Source organism: Gopherus flavomarginatus, chromosome 1 (assembly GCF_025201925.1).
Source record: "Gopherus flavomarginatus isolate rGopFla2 chromosome 1, rGopFla2.mat.asm, whole genome shotgun sequence".
In the NCBI taxonomy this organism is placed as follows: domain Eukaryota; kingdom Metazoa; phylum Chordata; order Testudines; family Testudinidae; genus Gopherus; species Gopherus flavomarginatus.
Window position 1 is genome coordinate 165,039,291 of NC_066617.1, and position 22,503 is coordinate 165,061,793.

General features: G+C 44.0%; 1 protein-coding gene across 5 annotated transcripts in view; it reads left to right on the plus strand.

The window, feature by feature from the left end:
* The window catches only part of NME7 (NME/NM23 family member 7), a 190,729-nt gene that overhangs the window by 84,223 nt on the left and 84,003 nt on the right, over positions 1-22,503 (plus strand). Inside the window, exon 8 of one of the 5 annotated variants that reach the window (XM_050960385.1) lies at positions 19,195-19,766. The exons of the other annotated variants lie outside the window; for them this stretch is intronic. Within the exon in view, the coding sequence (XP_050816342.1) occupies positions 19,195-19,394 (200 nt within the window). The 3' untranslated portion in view covers positions 19,395-19,766. Of the gene's footprint in view, positions 1-19,194; positions 19,767-22,503 lie in introns of those variants that run through there. 5 annotated transcript variants of the gene reach the window in all.

Genomic DNA, 22,503 nt, shown 5'->3' on the forward strand with positions numbered 1-22,503 from the left:
TTTCTAGGAAGCTATTTTGTTTATGTAATTGTACCAGCATAGGAAATAACCATTTTTATGAGGCAATAGGGAGTCAGAGAGATTCACCTTCCTCTAAGAGTCCCAAAGATTTCTCTGTTCTTTTAAATCTGTCTTACCTTCTCCCCAGATGTCCTCCTCAGCCAGAGGGATGGTAATTAGTTTTAGTTCTTCAATCTTCTGGGTAGGATTACGGGGCAATGTTTAATGATAAGGTGCATAGTGCATGTGTCTTTCTCCTGTCTCCACTCTGTGCTTGGAGCCTCTGCCAGTTCAGGCATGAGAGAACAAGTGACAAACACTACCCCAAGTTTCTCCGGTTCAGAAGTTCCCCATGGTCATGAGATATCAGTGTGGTTCTGACAAAGCTGATGAAAGTTCCTTCTGAACCACTGGATGTTCTGAGTGAACTCAGATATCTTATATGGAAGATCATTTCCTGGTGGCAGTTTTTTATTGCACAGAGTTAGTTTCAGGTTCCACCTTGTGCCAAAGTGGGTTCCTCTAGTTCTGGCTTGAGACACATTGGCAGGAGATAATGTGTGGGAAGATTCACTATTACTGGCCATGCTGTACTTCAGCAGTGATGGAAGAGGCCTTCAGTTTCCAGAGCTGTTGATGCATCAGCTTTTATCTGGAAAATTAAAAATGAAAAGTTCATAAAGATAAGAGACCAAATTTGTACAATGTCATCCTATAATTAAGGAACAAATTATTTAGAATTATAAAATTTAATCAGGAGTCAGTCAGGGCTGAGAAGCAAGGGGAAAAATATTGTGTTGAAAATACTTTCTCTGTTCTATGGAATGGTGCACAAATAACAATCTGTAGGGATCCACCATGGAGTTTGTTAGACCGAACTGTGGCTGTGTCTGGAAGTAACATTAATCACCATTTAAGTAGAGGCCAAGACAATTGAGATCAAAGCCTGGAAATGTTGCATAAATGATAGATATTTCATGATGTTTCAGGAACAAAACTGGATGAAAATTCATGGCCAGGTTCATTAAAGAATTGTTAAATTCAATTATGATCACTGTAAAGTTGTATTATTAATACTTAGTGTATGTTACAATAAGTAAATACAATCTTCTACGCACTTTCCAATCATCCAAGAAGAATTGTCCTTGCTTCAAGAAGCTCTCAAGCTAAGCATGGATAGAATAGGTAAAGGTTAGAAGGAAGAGCAAATAAGTCCTAATAGAAAAATCAACTAATGCCTCCCAACTAAGAGCTTTGGTCTTTGTAATGCCATGATATCGACTTTCAAGGAAATATATAGTCTTGAACTTTGGCCAAAAAGTTGTAACAGAGCACCTAAGCCAGTGCAATCAGTAAAAAGCAGGATCCTGAATGTTGCTGTTCTGAATGGGGTGAGGGGGAAGGGAGTGAATTGAAAGGATTCTCTGCACCTTGAAGTCTTTAAACCATGATTTGAGGACTTCAATAGCTCAGACACAGGTTAGGGGTTTATTACAGGAATAGGTGGGTGAGATTGTGTGGCCTGCATTGTGCAGGAGGTCAGACTAGACGATCATAATGGTTCCTTCTGACCTTAAAGTCTCTGAGTCTATGAAAGATCAGGGTTTTATAGCTACTGTAACTTAGCCATATTTATCATAGGAATAGTGTCTTGTGTATTACTATATAATAGGGTATACTTGCATTTTTTTCATGTATTTGTGCAATGTAGTCTAGTTATATTTTGCAGTAAGAACCAGAATTTGGAATTTTCTGACTGTCCTTGTTAAAATCTTATTTCATGAACACAATATTTTAAATCTAATTTCTTTGCAAGGGGACAAGAAAAAAAGATAGTGAGAAAATAAAAACTTAAATTTGGTGGTTAAAATGTTGCCAGTGTACTTTATTTGACTATGTAAGTCAATTCAAGTTTTGCATGCTCAAGGTTGGTCTAGACTAAGACTAAGTCAATCTAAGTTAATTTACTTCAGTAAATTATGTAACTGAAGTCAATGTACTTTAGGTTGACTTATAGTGGTGTCTACACCACGCTATGTTGATGGTTGATGATCTCCCATCAACATAGCTTCCACCTTTCAGGGAGGTGGAGTACAGACATCAGTGGGAGTGCTCACCCATCAGCTTAGCGTGTCTTCACCAGACCCGCTACATCGACACCACTGTATTGATTGCAGCAGTGCCAACTTAGCCAGTAGTGTAGACATGGCCTCAGATTCCAAGGCCAGAGGGAACCACTTGCGTGATGCTTCAGAGTGCAGTGTATAACAGGCACCAAGGAGAAATCCTGCCCCCTTGAAGTCAAACCATGGCTCCATTGAAGTCAATGGTTGTTTTGTCTTTAACTTCTTTGGGGTTAGGATTTCAGCCCAGAACTTTAAACCGAGAAGTGCCAAGGGTTTAGAAAATCATATAAATGTAGGACTGGAAAGGACTTTGATAGATCATCTAGTCCAGTCCCCAGCACTAAGGCAGGACTAAGTATTGTCTACACCAGTGTGTCTCAACCTTTCCAGACTACTGTATCCCTTTCAAGGGTCTGATTTGTCTTGTGTATCCCCAAGTTTCACCTCACTTAAAAACTTACAAAAGCAGACATAAAAATACAAAAGTGTCACAGCGCACTGTTACTGAAAAAATGCTTGCTTTCTCATTTTTACCATATAATTGTAAAATAAATCAATTGGAATATAAATATTGTACTTGCATTTCAGTATATAGAGCAGTATAAACAAATCATTGCCTTTGAAATTTTAGTTTGCTATTGCTTGTTATGTAGCCTGCTATAAAACCAGGCAAATATCTAGATGAGTTAATGTACCCCCGGAAGACCTCTGAGTACCCCCAGGGGTACACATGTCCCTGGTTGAAAACTACTGGTCTACACCATCCTTGACAGGTATTTGTTCAACCTGTTCTTAAAAGCCTCCAGTGACTGAGGGCTTGGCTACACTGAAGAGTTGCAGCGCTGTAAACCCACCACCAGCGCTGCAACTTACTCACCGTCCACACTTGCAAGGCAAATACAGTGCTGCATCTCCCTGACTGCAGCGCTGGTTATACTCCTGCTCTGCCTCAGGTATAAGGATTGCAGTGCTGGTGATGCAGCGCTGCTCCGCAAATGTGGCCACCAAAAGCGCTGTAATTGGCCTCCGAGGTATTTGGAGGTATCCCAGAATGCCTGTTCAGCCACTCTGCTGTTTTGTTGTGAACTCCGGGCTCCCGGAACTGCTTATCTAAAAAACAAACACAACTCCTGTTTGCTTGAGCAGAGGCAGGCAGGGGAATTGCTTTGGAATGTTCACAGCTGTTTGCTTGAGGAGAGAAGCAACATGGCGGGTGGGGGAAGGGGAAGTCCGTTTTGGAGCAGCTGCTTATGTGGTCTGAAGGCTATTTAGGAGTGCATAATTTGCATTTAGTGAATAAGAGAGGGGTGGAGGAAGGGGTCAAAACTTTAAAAATGATTGAAGGTTGGTGCTGTGTGTCTTCCAGTCCTTAGAACTTGCAAGGCAGGGAGCTGACACAGTGTCAGCTCCAAAAATCCACTCTCTCTGTCTCCCCCACGCTTCCTGTCACACTCCACCCCACCCCCCTCTTTTGAAAAGCACGTTGCAGCCACTTGAACGCTGGGATAGCTGCCCATAATGCACCACTCTCAGCAGCCCTGCAAATGCTGCAAATGTGGCCACAGTGCAGCGCTGGTAGCTGTCAGTGTGGCCACACTGCAGCGCTTTCCCTACACAGCTGTACGAAGACAGCTGTAACTCCCAGCGCTGCACACCTGCAAGTGTACCCAAGCCCTGAGATTCCACAGTCTCCCTTTGTAATTTGTTCGAGTACTTAAGTACCCTGACAGTTTGGAAGTTTTTTCCTAACATCTGACCTAAATCTCTTGCTGCAATTTAAGCCCATTATTTCTTGTCCGGCCATCAGTGGTTAAGGAGAACAGTTTATCACTGTGACTGGTTCCCCTGGGTTGCAACATGGAACTGGGGTGCCACTAAGCCCTCGGTCTGTCCAGCCTGGGCTCCCTCTCACACTGTGCTGCTGTGACAAGCTGCAAAGCCCTCCAAGCTTGCACTTTCAACTGCATTCACACAGACACAGACACACCCAGCTGCAATTATAGGCAGGCTTTGGCCCACCACTGCATGAACCAACAAGGAATGTTCACCAGGTAGGGGATATGCTTCTCCTAAGGCCTATTGTTTTTCTTAATGGCCCATTACCTTGAATAGGCCCTGTCATGGTATAATTCCCCACTCTGAACCTTAGCATACAAAAGATGAGGTACCAGCATGAATTCCTCTAAGCTCAATTACCAGCTTAGTACTTGTAGTGCTGCCACCAACCAGGAATTCCAGTGCCTGGTACACTCTGGTCCCCCCAGAACCTTGCCCGGGGACCCCCAAGACCCAGACCCTCTGGATCTTAATGCAAGGAAAGTAAATCCTTTCCCTCACCGTTGTCTCTCCCAGGCTTCCCCTCCCTGGGTTACCCTGGAAGATCACTGTGATTCAAACTCCTTGAATCTTGAAACAGAGAGGAAAATCCACCTTCCTCCCTCCTTCTCTCTCCCCCTCCCAGACTCTCCCAGAGAGAGAAGGTAATCCTAACACATAGAGAAAATAACCTTTCTCTCCCCCTTCCCTCCTTTCTCCCCACCAATTCCCTGGTGGATCCAGACTCAGTCCCCTGAGGTCTCACCAGAATTAAAAAAACAATCAGGTTCTTAAACAAGAAAAGCTTTTAATTAAAGAAAGAAAAACAGTAAAAAATTATCTTTGTAAATTTAAGATGGAATATGTTACAGGGTCTTTCAGCTATAGACACTGGGAATACCCTCCCAGCCTAAGTATACAAGTACAAATTAAAATCCTTCCAGCCAAATACACATTTGAACTCCTTCCAGCCAAATACACATTTGCAAATAAAGAAAACAAACATAAGCCTTACTCGCCTTATCTACCTAGTATTCACTATTCTGGACATATAAGAGACTGTATCAAAGAGATTGGAGAGAAACCTGGTTGCACGTCTGGTCCCTCTGAGCCCCCAGAGTGAACAACAACCAAACACTAACAGCACAGCACAAAAACTTCCCTCTCTCAAGATTTGAAAGTATCCTGTCCCCTGATTGGTCCTCTGGTCAGGTGACAGCCAGGCTCACTGAACTTGTTAACCCTTTACAGTCAAAAGAGATATGAAGTACTTCTGTTCTATTAACTCTTACTTATCTGTTTATGACCGGCCCTATACAGCCACTATCTAGAGTGGAAGCATTTTATCTAGTGGGTCTCACCCAAGTGTGACTACATGTGAAATCAGATACATAGTATTCATAACTTCAGATAAAAAAAGATTCATGCATACAAATAGAATCATCATATTCAACAAATCATAACTTTTCCAATGACCCCTCTTGTACAAAATGCATCATAATTACGCCATAACCATATCATCACAATATTACTATGAAGAATATGGTGTGCAGTGTCACAATCACCTTCCTCTTTATAACAACCTTTTACATGCTTAAAGATTATCATCTTGTCCCCCCTCAGTCTTCTCTTCTCCAGACTAAACAAACCCTTTTTTTTTTTTCCAGTCTTTCTTTGTAGGTCATGTTTTCTAGACCTTTACTAATTTTTCTTGCTCTCTGGAGCTTCTCCAGTATCTCCACATCTTACATGAAGTGTGCTGCTCAGAACTGGACACAATATTCCAGCTGAGGTCTTATCAGTGCTGAGTTGAGTGGAAGAATTTACTTCTCATGTCTTGCTTACAACACAACTGCTAATACATCCCAAAATGATGTTTGCTTTTTTAATAATGGTATCTCATTTTTTGACTCCTATTTAGTTTGTAATCCTCTGTAACCCCCAGATCGTTTTCTGCCGTACTTCTTTCTAGGCAGTCACTTACCATTTTGTATTTGTACAGTTGATTATTCCTTCCTATATGTAGTATTTTGCATTTGTCCTTATTGCATTTCATCCTATGTATTTCAGCCATTTCTCCAGTTTATCAACATCATTTTGAATTCTAACCCTGTTCTCCAAAGCACTTGCTACCCCCTCCCAGATTGGTATCATCTGCAAACTTTATAACTGTACTCTCTATACCAGTGGTTCTCAGCCAGGAGTCTGGGGCCCACTTGGGGGACCGCAAGCAGGTTTCAAGGGGTCTGTCAAGCAGGGCTGGCATTAGACCTGCTCGAGCCCAGAGCAGAAAGCCGAAGCCCCTACCACTTGGGGCTGAAGCCCAGGGCTCTAAGTCCTGCCACCCAGGGCTGAAGCCGAAGCCTGAGCAACTTAGCTTCTCAGGACCCCTTGTGGTGTGGGGCTCTGGGCAGTTGCCCTGCTTCTTACCCCGTAATGCTGGCCCTGGCTTTTATATGCAAAAAAACCAGTTGTTGTGGCATAGGTGGGCAGTGGAGTTTTTTTAGCTTCTTGGGTGGGGAAGCCTCGGAAAGAAAAAGCTTGAGATTCCCTGCTCTATACGATTATCCAAATATTTAATGAAGTTATTGAACAAAACTCGACAGATGCCTGCAAGTCACCAGGGCCTGATGAAATGCATCCTAGAATACTCAAGGAGTTAATAGAGGAGGTATCTGAGCCTCTAGCTATTATCTTTGGGAAATCATGGGAGACGGGGGAGATTCCAGAAGACTGGAAGAGGGCAAATATAGTGCCCATCTATAAAAAGGGAAATAAAAACAACCCAGGAAACTACAGACCAGTTAGTTTAACTTCTGTGCCAGGGAAGATAATGGAGCAGGTAATTAAAGAAATCATCTGCAAACACTTGGAAGGTGGTAAGGTGATAGGGAATAGCCAGCATGGATTTGTAAAGAACAAATCGTGTCAAACTAATCTGATAGCATTCTTTGATAGGATAACGAGCCTAGTGGATAAGGGAGAAGCGGTGGATGTGATATACCTAGACTTTAGTAAGGCATTTGATACGGTCTCACATGATATTCTTATAGATAAACTAGGAAAGTACAGTTTAGATGGGGCTACTATAAGGTGGGTGCATAACTGGCTGGATAACCGTACTCAGAGAGTAGTTATTAATGGCTCCCAATCCTGCTGGAAAGGTATAACAAGTGGGGTTCCGCAGGGGTCTGTTTTGGGATCGGCTCTGTTCAATATCTTCATCAACGATTTAGATGTTGGCATAGAAAGTACACTTATTAAGTTTGCGGACGATACCAAACTGGGAGGGATTGCAACTGCTTTGGAGGACAGGGTCAAAATTCAGAACGATCTGGACAAATTGGAGAAATGGTCTGAGGTAAACAGGATGAAGTTCAATAAAGATAAATGCAAAGTGCTCCACTTAGGAAGGAACAATCAGTTTCACACATACAGAATGGGAGGAGACTGTCTAGGAAGGAGTATGGCAGAAAGAGATCTAGGGGTCATAGTAGACCACAAGCTTAATATGAGTCAACAGTGTGATACTGCTGCAAAAAAAGCAAACGTGATTCTGGGATGCATTAACAGGTGTGTTGTAAACAAGACATGATAAGTCATTCTTCCGCTTTACTCTGCCCTGGTTAGGCCTCAACTGGAGTATTGTGTCCAGTTCTGGGCACCGCATTTCAAGAAAGATGTGGAGAAACTGGAGAGGGTCCAGAGAAGAGCAACGAGAATGATTAAAGGTCTTGAGAACATGACCTATGAAGGAAGGCTGAAGGAATTGGGTTTGTTTAGTTTGGAAAAGAGAAGACTGAGAGGGGACATGATAGCAGTTTTCAGGTATCTAAAAGGGTGTCATCAGGAGGAGGGAGAAAACTTGTTCACCTTAGCCTCCAATGATAGAACAAGAAGCAATGGGCTTAAACTGCAGCAAGGGAGATTTAGGTTGGACATTAGGAAAAAGTTCCTAACTGTCAGGGTAGTTAAACACTGGAATAGATTGCCTAGGGAAGTTGTGGAATCTCCATCTCTGGAGATATTTAAGAGTAGGTTAGATAAATGTCTATTAGGGATGGTCTAGACAGTATTTGGTCCTGCCATGAGGGCAGGGGACTGGACTCGATGACCTCTCGAGGTCCCTTCCAGTCCTTGAGTCTATGAGATCATCAAACCAGCTCATTTCCTGATGGAACTAGGGATTTCATGGGACCTACCTGGATGAATGGCTTGAATCTCCAGGGGCGAAAGCTGTAGAGTAGTGAAGGCTTTCACCCCTGTAGATTCAGAGCTCTAAAGGACTATGTGAAATTTGAGTGGGAAGCCACACAGAGCTGAGCTCCAATACTTACTTAAAATTTGAAATTTTGTCCTTAAGAATAAAAGGAAAGGAGCAGGAAATTCTTGTTTGTTTCCTATAATAATTAACCCCTGTACTTTGTCCGTGTGCATAACAATAGATCTTTATAGCGTGATTATGCTTCGCTGGGCAAGAGAATGATCTGGGGGGAGGGATATCTCTGGGATTTGAGCATTGGCCTGCTAAACCTAGGGTTGTGAGTTTAATCCTTGAGGGGGCCATTTAGGGATCTGGGGCAAAAATCTGTCTGGGGATTGATCCTGCTTTGAGGTGGGGATTGGACTAGATGAGCTCCTGAGGTCCCTTCCAACCCTGATATTCTGTGATTCTATGACTTGATAAGCTGGGTGGAAGAAAGCAATATACATTTTAATATGACTAAATGTAAAATGATGTGAAGGAGCGAAAATGCAGGCCATACTTACAGGATCTGGGACCCTATCCTGGGAAGCAGTGACTCTGAAAAAGACTTGGCGTCATGCTTGATAATCAACTGACATGAGCTCTGTGTGATGATGTGGCCAAAAAAGATAATGCAATCTTTGGATATACAAACGGGGGAATCTTAAGTAGTGGTAGGGAGATTATATTACCTCTGTATTTGGCACTGATACAACAACTCCTGGAATACTTTGTCTAGTTCAGGTGTCTGCAATTCACAAATGATGTTGATAAATAAGAGAGGATTCAGAGGAGAGCCACAAGAATGATTAAGGGATTGGAAAATATGCCTTATAGTGTTAAACTCAAAAAACTCAATCTGTTAAATTTAACAAAATGACAGTTAAGAAGTGACTCTGTCAATCTAAAAGTATCTAAGTGCAGAACAAAAGATGGATAATAACTTTTTAGTCTAGTAGACAAAGGTCTAAAGATCCAGTGGTTGGAAGTTGAACCTAGACTTATTCAGAGTATAAATAAAGTGCAAGTTTTTTAACAGTGGGGGTAATAAACCATTGGGATAACTTACAGAAAGTAGTGGATTCTCCATCAGTGGCAATTTTTAAATCAGTTTTAAAATCTGTTTTTCAAACAGATATACTTTAGTTCAACAACAGCTATTAGACTTGAAGCAATAATTAATTCAGGGAAGTCTATGGCCTCTGTTATAGAGGAGGTGAGACTAGATGATCACAATGGTTCCTTCTGGCCTTGTAATCTATGAGATAATCTTCAACTAAGAATGTAATCTAATGAAAAACAAAGGGAGCAGAATCTCTCTCACATATTGAAGAAGATGCTCTGTAATAAGGTGACATCAGTTCACCTTTGGCCTATTTTGAATAGACAATAAATCGTAAGAGGGACATCAACAAAACCTTCTTGCTTAATTTTATGGATTAAATAATTATTTAATGCTTTACACATTTATAGAACTGTATATTAAGTAATCTTCCTAACACAGTGAGGCAGGTAAACATCAGTATTATCTTCATTTAATAAATGGGCAAACTTAAGCAGACAGTGTATTTTATTTTATTTTATTTTGTTATTCTATTTTTATTTTGAGTAGTTCGCTACTCCAAAGACAAGTCTAACTCTGATAGAAACAATACAGAGGACAACAGCTGAATCTCAAGCATTGCAGAAATATGGTCTGTGGAGGAAGCGTAGAGAGGGGTTTGCAAAGAAAGTAGGTTTTTAAAGAGGATTTTGGAGGATGAGAGGGGCACCTAATCTGTTACAGTGCTGTATCAAAATGAGAGCAAAATTGTACAGTTGACTGCAAGCAAATATGCGGTAATCCTGAGCATCATATGTACACGCAACTATAAAGCTACCTCATTATCCTCCTTCAGATCTCTCCTCCAAACTTTCCTTTTTTATGATGCCTACAAAAAAACTTGACAATGGTTAGGCCGCTGGTTTGTTGAGATCGCTGGCGCTCATCCTGACCAGTATTGTCTCATTGTTTCCTTGGACTCCATCATCAATACGTCCGTATCCATCTGTTGTGTCTAGTCTTATACTTTACATTGTAAGCTCTTTGGTGCAGGGACAATCCTTGTTTTGTGTTTGCACAGTGAGCATTGGTGGAATCCTGATCCATATATGGGGCTTCTAGGAGCTACAGCAATATAAATAATAATAAAGGAAATATTGTATATGATATACAATTAGCCTGTGGAATTCATAGCCTCAGTTAAGCATTGATGCCAAGGTCTTAGCAAGAGTAAGAAAAAAGTGTATATTTATATGAATGATAAGACTCTCTGCAGTTGTATTAGTAAGAATTAAGGAAACATCCAGACATTTGGAAGGGATAGAAAACCTCAGTCTTCAGGATAGAAACTGACCACAGCTGATATGAGTTGGGAAGAAATATCCCTGTCATGGGGTCCGCCCGCTTCAGGTATCTCTGCCTCCTGGCAGTTCTGGGGATTAGCTCTGCCAGGCCAGTGCCCTCCTCTGGTGGTGTCTCCCCTGTCCTCCAGGAAACGCAGCCTTCTTTTTGTGACTCTGCCCTCTTGTCTCGTCACTCAGCATTCCCCCCTTTTGGGGTATAGTCCATCAAAGTCTCCGTCACTCCCACAGCGACCCAAGCACTCTTCTGGTTCACTGCCCCGCTAATGTCACTTCCTCAGTGGCAGGGTGGGGAACCTGGGCCTGCCCTCTCCTCCAGGTTCCAGCCCAGGGACCCTACAACACACAGCCAATGTCTGTGTAGTCCTCAACCTTGCTGCTTATCTCCGGGCTGCTTCCTACCCCACATGCCACAGGCTCTCTTCTTCACTGGGCTCTCTTCAGGGTATACCCTTCCCTCTGGGCCAAGCCTCCAGGATCCTATGCTTTCCCCAGGTTCCGTCCTTCCCTCTTTACTAAACAGAGGGTGACTGCAAACTTCTTTCTGGCTGCCAGCTTCCTGGGTTTATACTAGCCCAGCCCCCTCAGCTCAGGTGAGCTTCCTCCTAATGAGGGTTTTCTTCCCACCCTTCATTCCCCAGTTTAGAGCCTCATTGATTGATTGGGCCTACTTGAGCCCTCTCATACCCAGTGTGAAGACTTCACCCAATCGCAGTCCCCATGAGCATGTTAGCCCATAACTCCCTCCCTACTGCAGGGTTTCTTGTACCTTGCTCTGAAGCATAGAGCTGGTTGGAACATCTTCACCAAAATGTTCTGTTTTGTTGAAGATGTATTGTTTTTGGGAGATCCAGTTCTAGGCCCTGCTCTGCCTGAAGTGGTGTGAGCTAGGATGAAAAGTGCTGCTCTGAATCAGGTAAAGCAGGGGCTTGAACCTGGGTCTCCCACATCCCAGGTGAGCACCCTAACTGCCAGGCACAAGAAAAAAAGAGAGAGAGAGACAGATGTACATGCACCCCCTCTTTCCAAACACAATTCTATTTGCACAAAAACATTCAAAAGGTTTTGATTTCATTCCACTGCCTAATGAAAACAAAACAAGCAGAACCTCAAAAGTTGCAGTGAAATGGAATTGTTGTCCTCCAATCATTTCCCCTGAATCCTTCAATACTGGAGATTAGATTAGTTTTTTTCAAACTGCAGGTTGTGACCCAGTTCTGGGTCATGGAATGGAAGGCACTGGGTCGTGGTGGCTCTGATCAGCACCGCCAACCAGGCCATTAAAAGTCCTGTTGGTGGTGCTGCCTGGCTAAGGCAGGCTAGTTCCTACCTGTTCTGACACCGCACTGCACCCCGGAAATGGCCAGCAGGTGGTCTGGCTCCGAGGCAGGGAGGCAGTGGGGCGCTAGGTGCTGCCTACCCTGAACACTGGCTCTTCATTCCCATTGGCCGGTTGAGGGGGTTGGAGCCACACGGAGCAGCTTGCGTGCTCCGCCTAGAAGCCAGACCTCCTGCTGGCTGCTTCCGGGATGCAGCACAATCCACAGTGCTGGGACAGGCAGGAAGCCTGCCTTAGCACCCCCTCTGCTCTGCTGACTGGGAGCCGCCCGAGGTAAGCCTGTGCCCCAATCCCCTGCTCCAGCCATGAGCCCCCTCCAAACCCAAAGTCCTTTCCTGCACCCCAGACCCCTCATCCACGACCCCACCCCAGAGGTTGCATCCCCAGTCCAGAGCCCTGACTCTCTCCTGCACCCCAACCTTCTGTCCTAGCCCTGAGCTCCCTCCCAAACCCCTCATCCCTGGCTCTTGGGCATTAACAATTTTCTTCATCTGGGTCGCCAGAAAAAAAGTTTGAAAACCACTGTGTTAGATGGATCATTGTTTGAGCCAATTTGGCAATTTTCACATTCCTGTGCAGAAACTATTTTTTCCCCTTTAAAAGACACACTGCAGGAGTGAAATGTGTTTAACTAGGGGCAGAGCATTATGCAGGTGAATTAATAGAGGAGAGAGAAGGGAAGCCAGTGTTCTGACTTATCTAGATGACACACACACCCCAACTGATGACTGGTACGCTCTGAAAAGCTCAAGTCGGATGTCGAATCCCAGGAGAAGTGAAGGGAACATAGCATCTCTATCCATTACTGTCCAGAGTTGGGTTACTGGCTAACAGACCTGGGAATTGACAAATCAATTATTAAATGAACATGTGGCATCTGTAAACCAGGCATGTCACTCCAGTCAATTGTTTTACAAGCACTTGTATCATCTTATGAAGCCTGATGTTCTCCACTACTCCTTTATTATATATGATTGAAAAATTATTTGTGTATATTACAAAGTAGCAAATTGTTGAAAAGCACTGCAACCAATGAGATCTAATGCCTCATCTGTTCATCTGATTAAAATATGCTGGAAGATTATCTGTCCAGTGTTAGTGCCTAGTAACCTAATGCTGTCTAGGAGACACAAAGCTTTCTCTCTCCATTTTTATGCCGAAGGTTATTTGTTATGCATATTTGCTAGGATTAGTGTTAAATTCCTCTAGCTGTATTTAGTAATGCCTGTGATTTCTTTTGTACATTGTCACTGAAAATTAATCCTAACTAGCCCCTAATCTGCAGCTTTGATTTGCTTTGGCTTCTTACCGCACTTAAATATGTACTATCCCTGTTTGGAAGGTCTTTAAGAAGTAGCTTGTTTTACTATTAACCTGGATTTTAAAGTGGTTACTCTTTATTTATTTTTTTTTAAAGTCATAAATTATTGTAAACTGCTGAAATGACTCTGATTCTTCCTTCCCACCCCTATATACTCAGAAATGTGAGCACATAACCCCTTCCACTACTGCAGTTAGCTGAAACCGTGGACCTGGACTGTGGGAGTTGCCACTCTGGGGTTGCCATATATTTGGGTTTTTTTTCTGTATTGCTCTATTTATATTCTGCAAGTGTGTTGTTATTAGGAAAAGGGCATCTGTCTATTGGTTAAAGTGGGGCAGTGGGAGCCAGCACTCTAGGGTTCTAGTCCCCGCTCTGCCACTGATTTGCTATCAGGCTCTTGGCAAATCACTTATCCTCTCTGGGCCTCGGTTTCCACTCCTGGAAAGTAGAGATGATAATCCCCCCATCAAAGATGTGGCGTGTAGCTTGATATCTGTTTGTGAAGTTCTCTGATGAGATGAATTGCTATATAAGCACGGGGGTGGTGGTGTTAACAGTAGATTATTCTGTTGAGATTTTAAAACTGGCCTTGTCCAGCATGCATGCGGGGGTGGAGCAGCGAACTCTTCAAAATAGCACCTTCCATCCTGTGCAGCGTGATATCGGATAAAACATGACCGGTTTTATAACCATGCCAGACAGAATAGACCTTGAAATAACAGGACTACCCAACTTAGAACTGGATGAATGGCCTGCCTAGCCACATTTATAAGTTTGCCAAGTGGCCTTTTCAGTGGGGGAGCAGTCCTAACCCTCTTACTCTGAATAGTTGAGGAGGATTATCATGAGGAGATTTTTTGGGGAGGAATTCTTCTCCCAGACATTTTGCTATGGGAGAGGATGACATGGGCCATTGAAATGAATTCCATTGGTTCAGCTTTTGAATTGCTGTCGTACTGAGTGATCTTTCTGGAAGCACAAGAAAGCACAAGAAATTCTGTAGCTAGCATGAAATCAGAAATTGCCCAAGGGAGAAAAGTACACATTGATAGATCTATCACGGTTCATTATTTAAAGAACTTTATGCCAAAGGAACTGGGTTAAAGTGTCCCAAACATATCAGATCCCCTCTCACAAAGTAGTCTGTCTTCTCTCCCACAGATGAGCAAAATCTTAATAACCTTAGTAAAGAAGAAACACAAAAAGCTGAATGTTAGAATTCCGGTATCTTTTATTCCTCTACAACATAGATTTTGTTAACTGCATTTAAAACTGATGAGTATAAAAGTCCAGTAGAGAGCAGGTCTTTGTTACTCACAGACCCAGATACATGATGAATATTTTAATCAAACAGTGTGTGTGTGCCAACCAGATAGACTGGTGAATGGCTAACCATTATTTATGATAAAGTTTAAAAACAGAAATCTTCAGCCAATGGTATAGCAGCCATTTCACAACAAGTAGTTCAGCCTTTGCTATTCCTTTGCTGCTTCTCTTTCTTCCTTGGCTCTCCCCAAAAATGTGGCTGTTGGTTTCAGGAATTTAGGGGATGGAGGATCCCTTCCTCTTTTCCCTCTGCAACTGTCCTAGTAATCCCTTAATTTTTGAGTGTATAATCACTGTGACAGGTTGGATCACAGAAACCCCCTTGGGAACTGCCAACTGGTGTGCTGAGACTACTTCTAACCTATTTTCCCTGCCAGCTTGGGACTCCAGTGCCCTGCCTGGTTTGAGCCAGACACACTAGCCTGCTGCAGACCCAGATCAGGTCTGAACCACATCCCCCAAAAGCTGCAGGCTTAACTGAAAACAGCTTAAGAAATGTTCCTGTCTCCAGCATTCAGATAACCAATTCCCAGTGGGTCCAAACCCCAAATAAATCTGTTTTACCCTGCATAAAGCTTATACAGGGTAAACTCATAAATTGTTCGCCCTCTAGAACACTGATAGAGAGAAATGCACAGCTGTTTGCCCCCACAGGTATTAATACATACTCTGGATTAATTAATAAGTAAAATGTGATTTTATTAAATACAAAAAGTAGGATTTAAGTGGTTCCAACTAGTAACAGACAGAACAAAGTAAATTACCAAACAAAATAAAATAAAACACGCAAGTCTATGCCTAATACAGCAATACAGATGAAACCTCACCCTCAGAGATGTTCCAGTAAACTTCTTTTACAGACTAGCCTCTTTCTAGTCTGGGTCCAGCAATCGCTCACACCCCCATGGTTACTGTCCTTTGTTCCAGTTTCTTGCAGGTATCCTTTTGGGGTGAAGAGGCTATCTCTTGAGCCAGCTGAAGACAAAATGGAGTGGCCTCCCAGGGGTTTAAATAGACTTTCTCTTGTGGGTGGACACCCTTCCCTCCCCCTGTGTAGAATCCAGCTACAAAATGGAGTTTTGGAGTCACATGGGCAAGTCACATGTCCATGCATGACTCAGAACTTACAGGTAGCAGCCATTGTTCACATGCTACCTTGAACGTCCTCAGGTAGACTTCTTATGTGAATTGGAGTCTTCCAAGATCCATTGTCTGTTAAGAGTTTATTGATTGGGCACTTAACTTGCAAATTCCTTTCTAAAGAAGCTGACCAAATGCCGTACTAAGGCTGCTTAAAATCAAACAAATACACAGCCAATATTCATAACTTTGAGTATAAAAATGATACATACATACAAATAGGATGAATATGTTCAGTAGATCATAATCTTTGCAGACATGTGTTACCTGGCCTATCTAGCATAAAACATATTCCAGTTATGTCATATTTACTTTCATAAGCATATTTCCATAAAGCATTATGGGGTGCAACGTCACAGTGACAATTCCCTTCTCTGCCACAGATTTCCTGAGTAACCTTGGGCAAGTCAGGCTGAGTCTACACTGCAAAGCAATAGGGCTCGAACCCTGGGTCTGGTCTTGACTCAGTCTTGAACCCTCCATGCCCACAGTGTCCTGGGATCCTAGGTCCAAGTCAATCTGAGAGATTTGTTTGTAGATGGAAAGGGGGTTTGAGCTCAAACCTGAATCTGAGCCTGGGCTTACGTTGCAGTGTAGACATACCCATTATATCTCTGTGCCTTGGTCAGCTCTCTGTATAATGGGGATAATATCTACCTACTTGCAGGGGTGTTGTGAGGTTAAATACGTTAAAAACTAGGAGCTGCTTGGATACTGTGGTAAGGGAGGGGCCATATGACTAATTAAGATAGATTCTACCTCAGGTTTCTTGTGTGACCTTGGGCACATTCATCTCTCTGTGCCTCAATCCCCATAAGGTAGATGTTATCCCAATTTTACCAATCTCACAGGAGTATTGTGATGATACATTTATTAATGTTTGTGAGGCACCATATCAAAACATACCTTGACAGCAAAAACTTGGTCTCCACTCATTTCTAAATACCAAAATTCCAAACAGCTGGCCCCGAGCCAGATGCCAAAACCTCCAGATTTCCCTCAATAACAAAAATAGGTCACATTTTGAAAATGGGAAATTTAGGGGGAAAGCATAAATTGAAATGCTTTCTCAAATTGCAATTTGTATTGACTTTAACATGAAAACGACAGAAGACGAGTTTGGAGATACTGCGTTAAATCAATTAAAGAACTTGCCCCTCTTCTTAAATTTAACTGAAGCTGCCATCAATATGTTAGTGTGATGCAAAATTCAGTGCCGCTATGCTGGAGAAATCTATGGGTCCTGCAGATTTCAGGTCCTGAGTATTTAGAAAACTTGAGTGTTAGTTTTCAGTCATAGTCTTAGTTACTGAGCTTATTCTGTATAGTGCTAAAAAAACCTTTCATATTAGAGAATTGTTAATTAAGGTATTTAATGACCAAGTCAATCCTTGCTCCACTGAAGTCAATGGAAGTTTTGCCATTGACTTCTATAGGAGCAGGATCTCACCCCATATCTTCAAGTGTTGAGCAAATACTTTACATTGAACGCCTATAGATTGAGTGGTTTCTGCTCAGGCCTGGTCTACACTACATGTTTAAACTGATTTTAGCAGCGTTAAACCGATTTAACGCTGTACCCGTCGACACAACGAGGCCCTTTATATTGATATAAAGGGCTCTTTAAATCGGTTACTGTACTCCTCCCCGACGAGAGGAGTAGCACTGAAATCAGTATTACCATATCGGATTAGGGTTAGTGTGGCTGCAAATCGATGGTATTGGCCTCCGGGCGGTATCCCACAGTGCACCACTGTGACCGCTCTGGACAGCAATCTGAACTCGGATGCACTGGCCAGGTATACAGGAAAAGCCACGCGAACTTTTGAATTTCATTTCCTGTTTGGCCAGTGGTGAGCTCTGATCAGCACAGGTGACCACACAGAGCTCATCAGCACGGGTAACAATGCAGTCTCCTGAGAATTAAAAAAGAGCTCCAGCATGGACCGCATGGGAGGTACTGGATCTGATCGCTATATGGGGATAGGATTCTGTGCTAACAGAACTCCGTTCCAAAAGACGAAATGAAAAAATATTTGAAAAAATTTCCAAGGCTATGATGGAGAAAGGCCACACCAGGGACTCAGTGAAGTGCAGAGTGAAAGTTAAGGAGCTCAGACAAGCCTACCAGAAAACCAAAGAAGCAAACGGAAGGTCCGGGGCAGGGCCGAAAACATGCCACTTCTATGCTGAGCTGCATGCAATTCTAAGGGGATGTGCCACCAGTACCCCACCCCTGTCCGTGGATTCTGAGGTGGGAGTTGTAATCTCAGGCATGGCTGAGGATTCTGTGAACGGGGAAGATGAGGAGGAGGACGAGCTTGCAGAGAGCACACAGCACTCCGTCAGCCCCAACAGCCAGGAGCTTTTTCTCACCCAGACGGAATTACCCTCCTAGCCCTCCCAAGCCACTAGCCCAGACAGTGAAGCCATGGAAGCGACCTCTGGTGAGTGTACCTTTTGTAAATATAAAACATGGTTTAAAAGCAAGCGTTTTTTAATGATTGATTTGCCCTGAGGACTTCGGATGCATTCACGGCCAGTACAGTTATTGGAAAAGTTTGTTAACATGTCTGGGGATGGAGCGGAGATCCTCCATGGACATCTCCATGAAGCGCTCCTGGAGGTACTCCAAAAGCCTTTGCAGAAAGTTTCTGGGCAAGGCAGCCTTATTCCATCCACCATGGTAGGACACTTTACCACGCCATGCATGTAGCAAGTAATCAGGTATCATTGCATGACAAAGCCTAGCTGCGTATGGTCCCAGTGATCGCTGGCATTCAAGAAACATCCGTTCTTTATCTTGCTGTGTTATCCTCAGGAGAGTGATATCGTTCATGGTAACCTGGTTGAAATTCAGGAATTTAAGTAAGGGGACAGAAATGGCCATTCCTACTGGGCTGTTTCCCTGTTGCTTAAAAGAAATCCTTCCTTGCACGTAGCCAAGCGGGGGGAGGAGAGGAGGGGGAATAGCGCTGAGCTTTTTTGCGTTTGGCTATCAGGGATCTTCCCTGCTAACAGCCACGCCATGTGGGGAAAAGGGGGTGATTAGCAGTGATCTTCCATGATACCAGCCATGCGTGGGGGGGAGGGGTAAAGCAATCATCCCACAGAATTGGATGTGGGGGTGGCTTCTGCTGCTGCATGTTAACAGGAAAGAAGCATCATTGAACAGGATTTGCTTGGTATTTGGGAAAGGAGGGCACTGTGTATATGAAGGCTGCAGAATCCGAAAGACAATGGCTTACCATGGCCGCATGCAAGCTGAATTCTGATGCCTGGGCCTGCGTCTGCGAGATCTGTAACACCAGAGCCGCAGGCACTCAATAATAAGATGCAAAATGCGACCTTGTAGTGAAATCACATGTGCTATGTAAGGTGAATAGTGTTGTTCACTGTGAAAGAGTATAACCATTGTTCTCTAAAATGTATCTTTTTTTAATACTTCTCTCCCTTTTTTCCCTCCCTCATGCAGCTGCAAATTTTTCAAGCCTCCCTACTCCATCCCGAAGGCTATCTCAGATAAGGCGGAGGAAAAAGAAGATGCGAGACGAAATGTTCTCGGAAATCATGGAAGTGACCCGCAATGAAAGAGCTCATCTGAATGAGTGGAAGGACGTGGTATCAAATTACAGGAAAGATGCCAATGAACGTGAGGACAGGAGGGACGCTTGAGAAGAGAGGTGTAGGCAGGAAGATCAGCGGTGGCGGGATGCAACGCTGGGGCTGCTGCGTGATCAAACTGATATCCTCCGACGTCTAGTGGAGCTTCAGGAAGAGCAACGGGGTCACAGAGTGCCTCTGCAGTCCCTGTGTAACCACCCTCACCACTCACCATGTTCCATATCTTCCTCACCCAGACATGTAAGAACGCGTGGGGGAAGGCTTCGTGCACCCACCCACTCCACCCTCATGGATAGCTCAACCAAAAGGCTGTCATTACATTGAAATGTTTTTAGTGGCCTTTTCCTTCCCTCCTATCCTCCTCCCAAACCACACCCGGGATACCTTGTAAGTTCTCTCCCTCTTTTTATAATGACTTTTTAATAAAGAATACATGATTTTTAAACGATAGTGACTTTATTTCCTTAAGCAAGCTATAATCGAAGGAGGAGGGTGGGTTGCTTACAGAGAATGAGTCAATCAAGAGGGGGTGGGGTTCATCAAGGGGAAACAAACACAACAGTCACACCGTACCCTGGCCCGTGATGAAACTCGTTTTCAAAGCTTCTCTGATGCACACCGCTTCCTGGTGTGCTCTTCTAATAGCCCTGGTGTCTGGCTGTGCGTAATCAGCGGCCAGGTGATTTGCCTCAGCCTCCCACCCCGCCAGAAAGGTCTCCCCCTTACTCTCACAGAGATTGCTGCTTGCTGTGTGCTCCACAATAACAATGGGAACATTGGTTTGGCTGAGGTCTGAGCGAGTCAGTAATGTGCGCCAGCGCGCCTTTAAATGGCCAAATGCACATTCTACCACCATTCTGCACTTGCTCAGCCTGTAGCTGAACAGCTCCTGACTACTGTCCAGGCTGCCTGTGTATGGCTTCAGGAGCCATGGCATCAAGGGGTAGGCTGGGTCCCCCAGGATAACTATAGGCATTTCAACATCCCCAACTGTTGTTTTCTGGTCTGGGGAGTAATTCCCTTGCTGCAGCCGTTTAAACAGAGTAGTGTTCCTGAAGACACAAGCATCATGAACCCTTCTTGGCCATCCCACGTGGATGCTGGTGAAACATCCCTTGTGATCCACCAGTGCTTGCAGCACCATTGAAAAGTACCCCTTGCGGTTTACGTGCTGGGTGCCCTGGTGCTCCGGGGCCAAGATAGGGATATGGGTTCCATCTATCGCCCCCCTACAGTTAGGGAATCCCATTGCAGCAAAGCCATCCACTATGACCTGCACGTTTCCCAGAGTCACAACCTTTCGTCGCAGCAGCTTAATGATTGCTTTGGCTACTTGCATCACAGCAGCCCCCACAGTAGATTTTCCCACTCCAAATTGATTCCCGACTGACTGGTAGCTGTCTGGCGTTGCAAGGTTCCACAGGTCTATCACCACTCGCTCCTCAACTGTGAGGGCTGCTCTCATCTTGGTATTGTGGCGTTTCAGGGCAGGGGAAAGCAAGTCACGATGTTCCATGAAGTGCCCTTACGCATGCGAAAGTTTCGCAGCCACTGGGAATTGTCCCACACCCGCAAAACTATGCGGTCCCACCAGTCTGTGCTTGTTTCCCAGGCCCAAAATCGGTGTTCAGTGGCTAGAACCTGCCCCATTACCAGCAGGATCTCCAAAGCGCAGGGGCCCGCGGTTTGAGAGAATTCTGTGTCCGTGTCCTCATCACTCTCGTTGCTGCGCTGCCGTAACCGCCACCTCCTCCTCGCCTGGCTTTGCAGGTCCTGGTTCAGCATAGAGTGCATGAGAATGCGCGAGGTGTTTACAATGTCCACCATTGCGGTATTGATCTGAGCAGGGTCCATGCTTGCTGTGCTATGGCGTTTGCACAGTTCACCCAGGAAAAAAGGCGTGAAACAGTTGTCTGCTGCTTTCACGAAGGGAGGGTTGAGGCTGTACCCAGAACCACCTGCGACAATGATTTTTGCCCCATCAGGCACTGGGGTCTCAACCCAGAATTCCAAGGGGCGGGGGAGACTGCAGGAGCTATGGGATAGCTACGGGATAGCTACCCACAGTGCAATGCTCCAGAAATCAACGCTAGCCTCAGACCATGGACGCACACCGCCGAAATAATGTGCTTAGTGTGGCCGCGTGCACTCGACTTTATACAATCTGTTTTACAAAACCGGTTTATGTAAAATCAGAAAAATCCCGTAGTGTTGACGTACCCTCAGTAACTCTCATCCATGCGCTTTCTGCTTTTTACCAAATATCTTTCTTGGACTTTGAATGACAAAGTGTAAGCCCCATCTCTTTGTCATATAGGCTGTCTAGGTGTTTATATTGTATCCATCACCATAGTGTGCTACAGTATACTCATCTAAAGAAATAACAATACCTCAATACAAACATCACACACAATGGCAGGATGTCTCAGTGTGGTTATTCTGTGGCTACACACCTTGTCCTCTCCCTCCCCTGCCCCTAAGAAGGCTACTAGAAAAAAATGGGAGGCATTCTCCACTCTCTCTTCTTTCCCATTCCCTATGCCTTCTTGGAACAACAAGAAGAAATCCTGGGAGCACCAGTTCATTTACTTCAAGTTCCCAGTACATGATTTGGTCTTCAGTATGGGGACATCTCTATGATCATCTCTGCTTGCTCTTGAACAAATGTCTGGAAACCCCTAGAACTACATGAAGTGCTCCTGAGAGTTGCAGGAAGTTCTGGAGCACAGGCTGGGTTATCCTGTGGATACAGTGTTTCTACTAAGTTCTGACTACTGTTGCATTGTATGCTAGACTGACATAGTTTCTCAAAGAGCCTGATCCTGTGAACACAAGTCCCATCCCACCCCACTTCAGTGGGTTTGTTGATGGGTAGGTATACTGAATAGTAAATGTTTTCAAGAATGAACTCCAAAAAGGTATGGGACCATATTTTTCTCTGTTATACCTTCATGGACGTCCCTGGAGTTACATCAGAGATGAGCTTTTGTACACAATTAATCATGTTTGTTACAGTTGTGCCTAGGGACTAACCAAGAGTAGGGCCCCATTGTGCTGTATTCACACAGAGTAGTAGACAGTCCCTATCCTGAGGCACTTGCAATCTAAATATTTTAAATGGATGTTTATATAAATGGAGTTTTGGGTGCAAATATAGGAT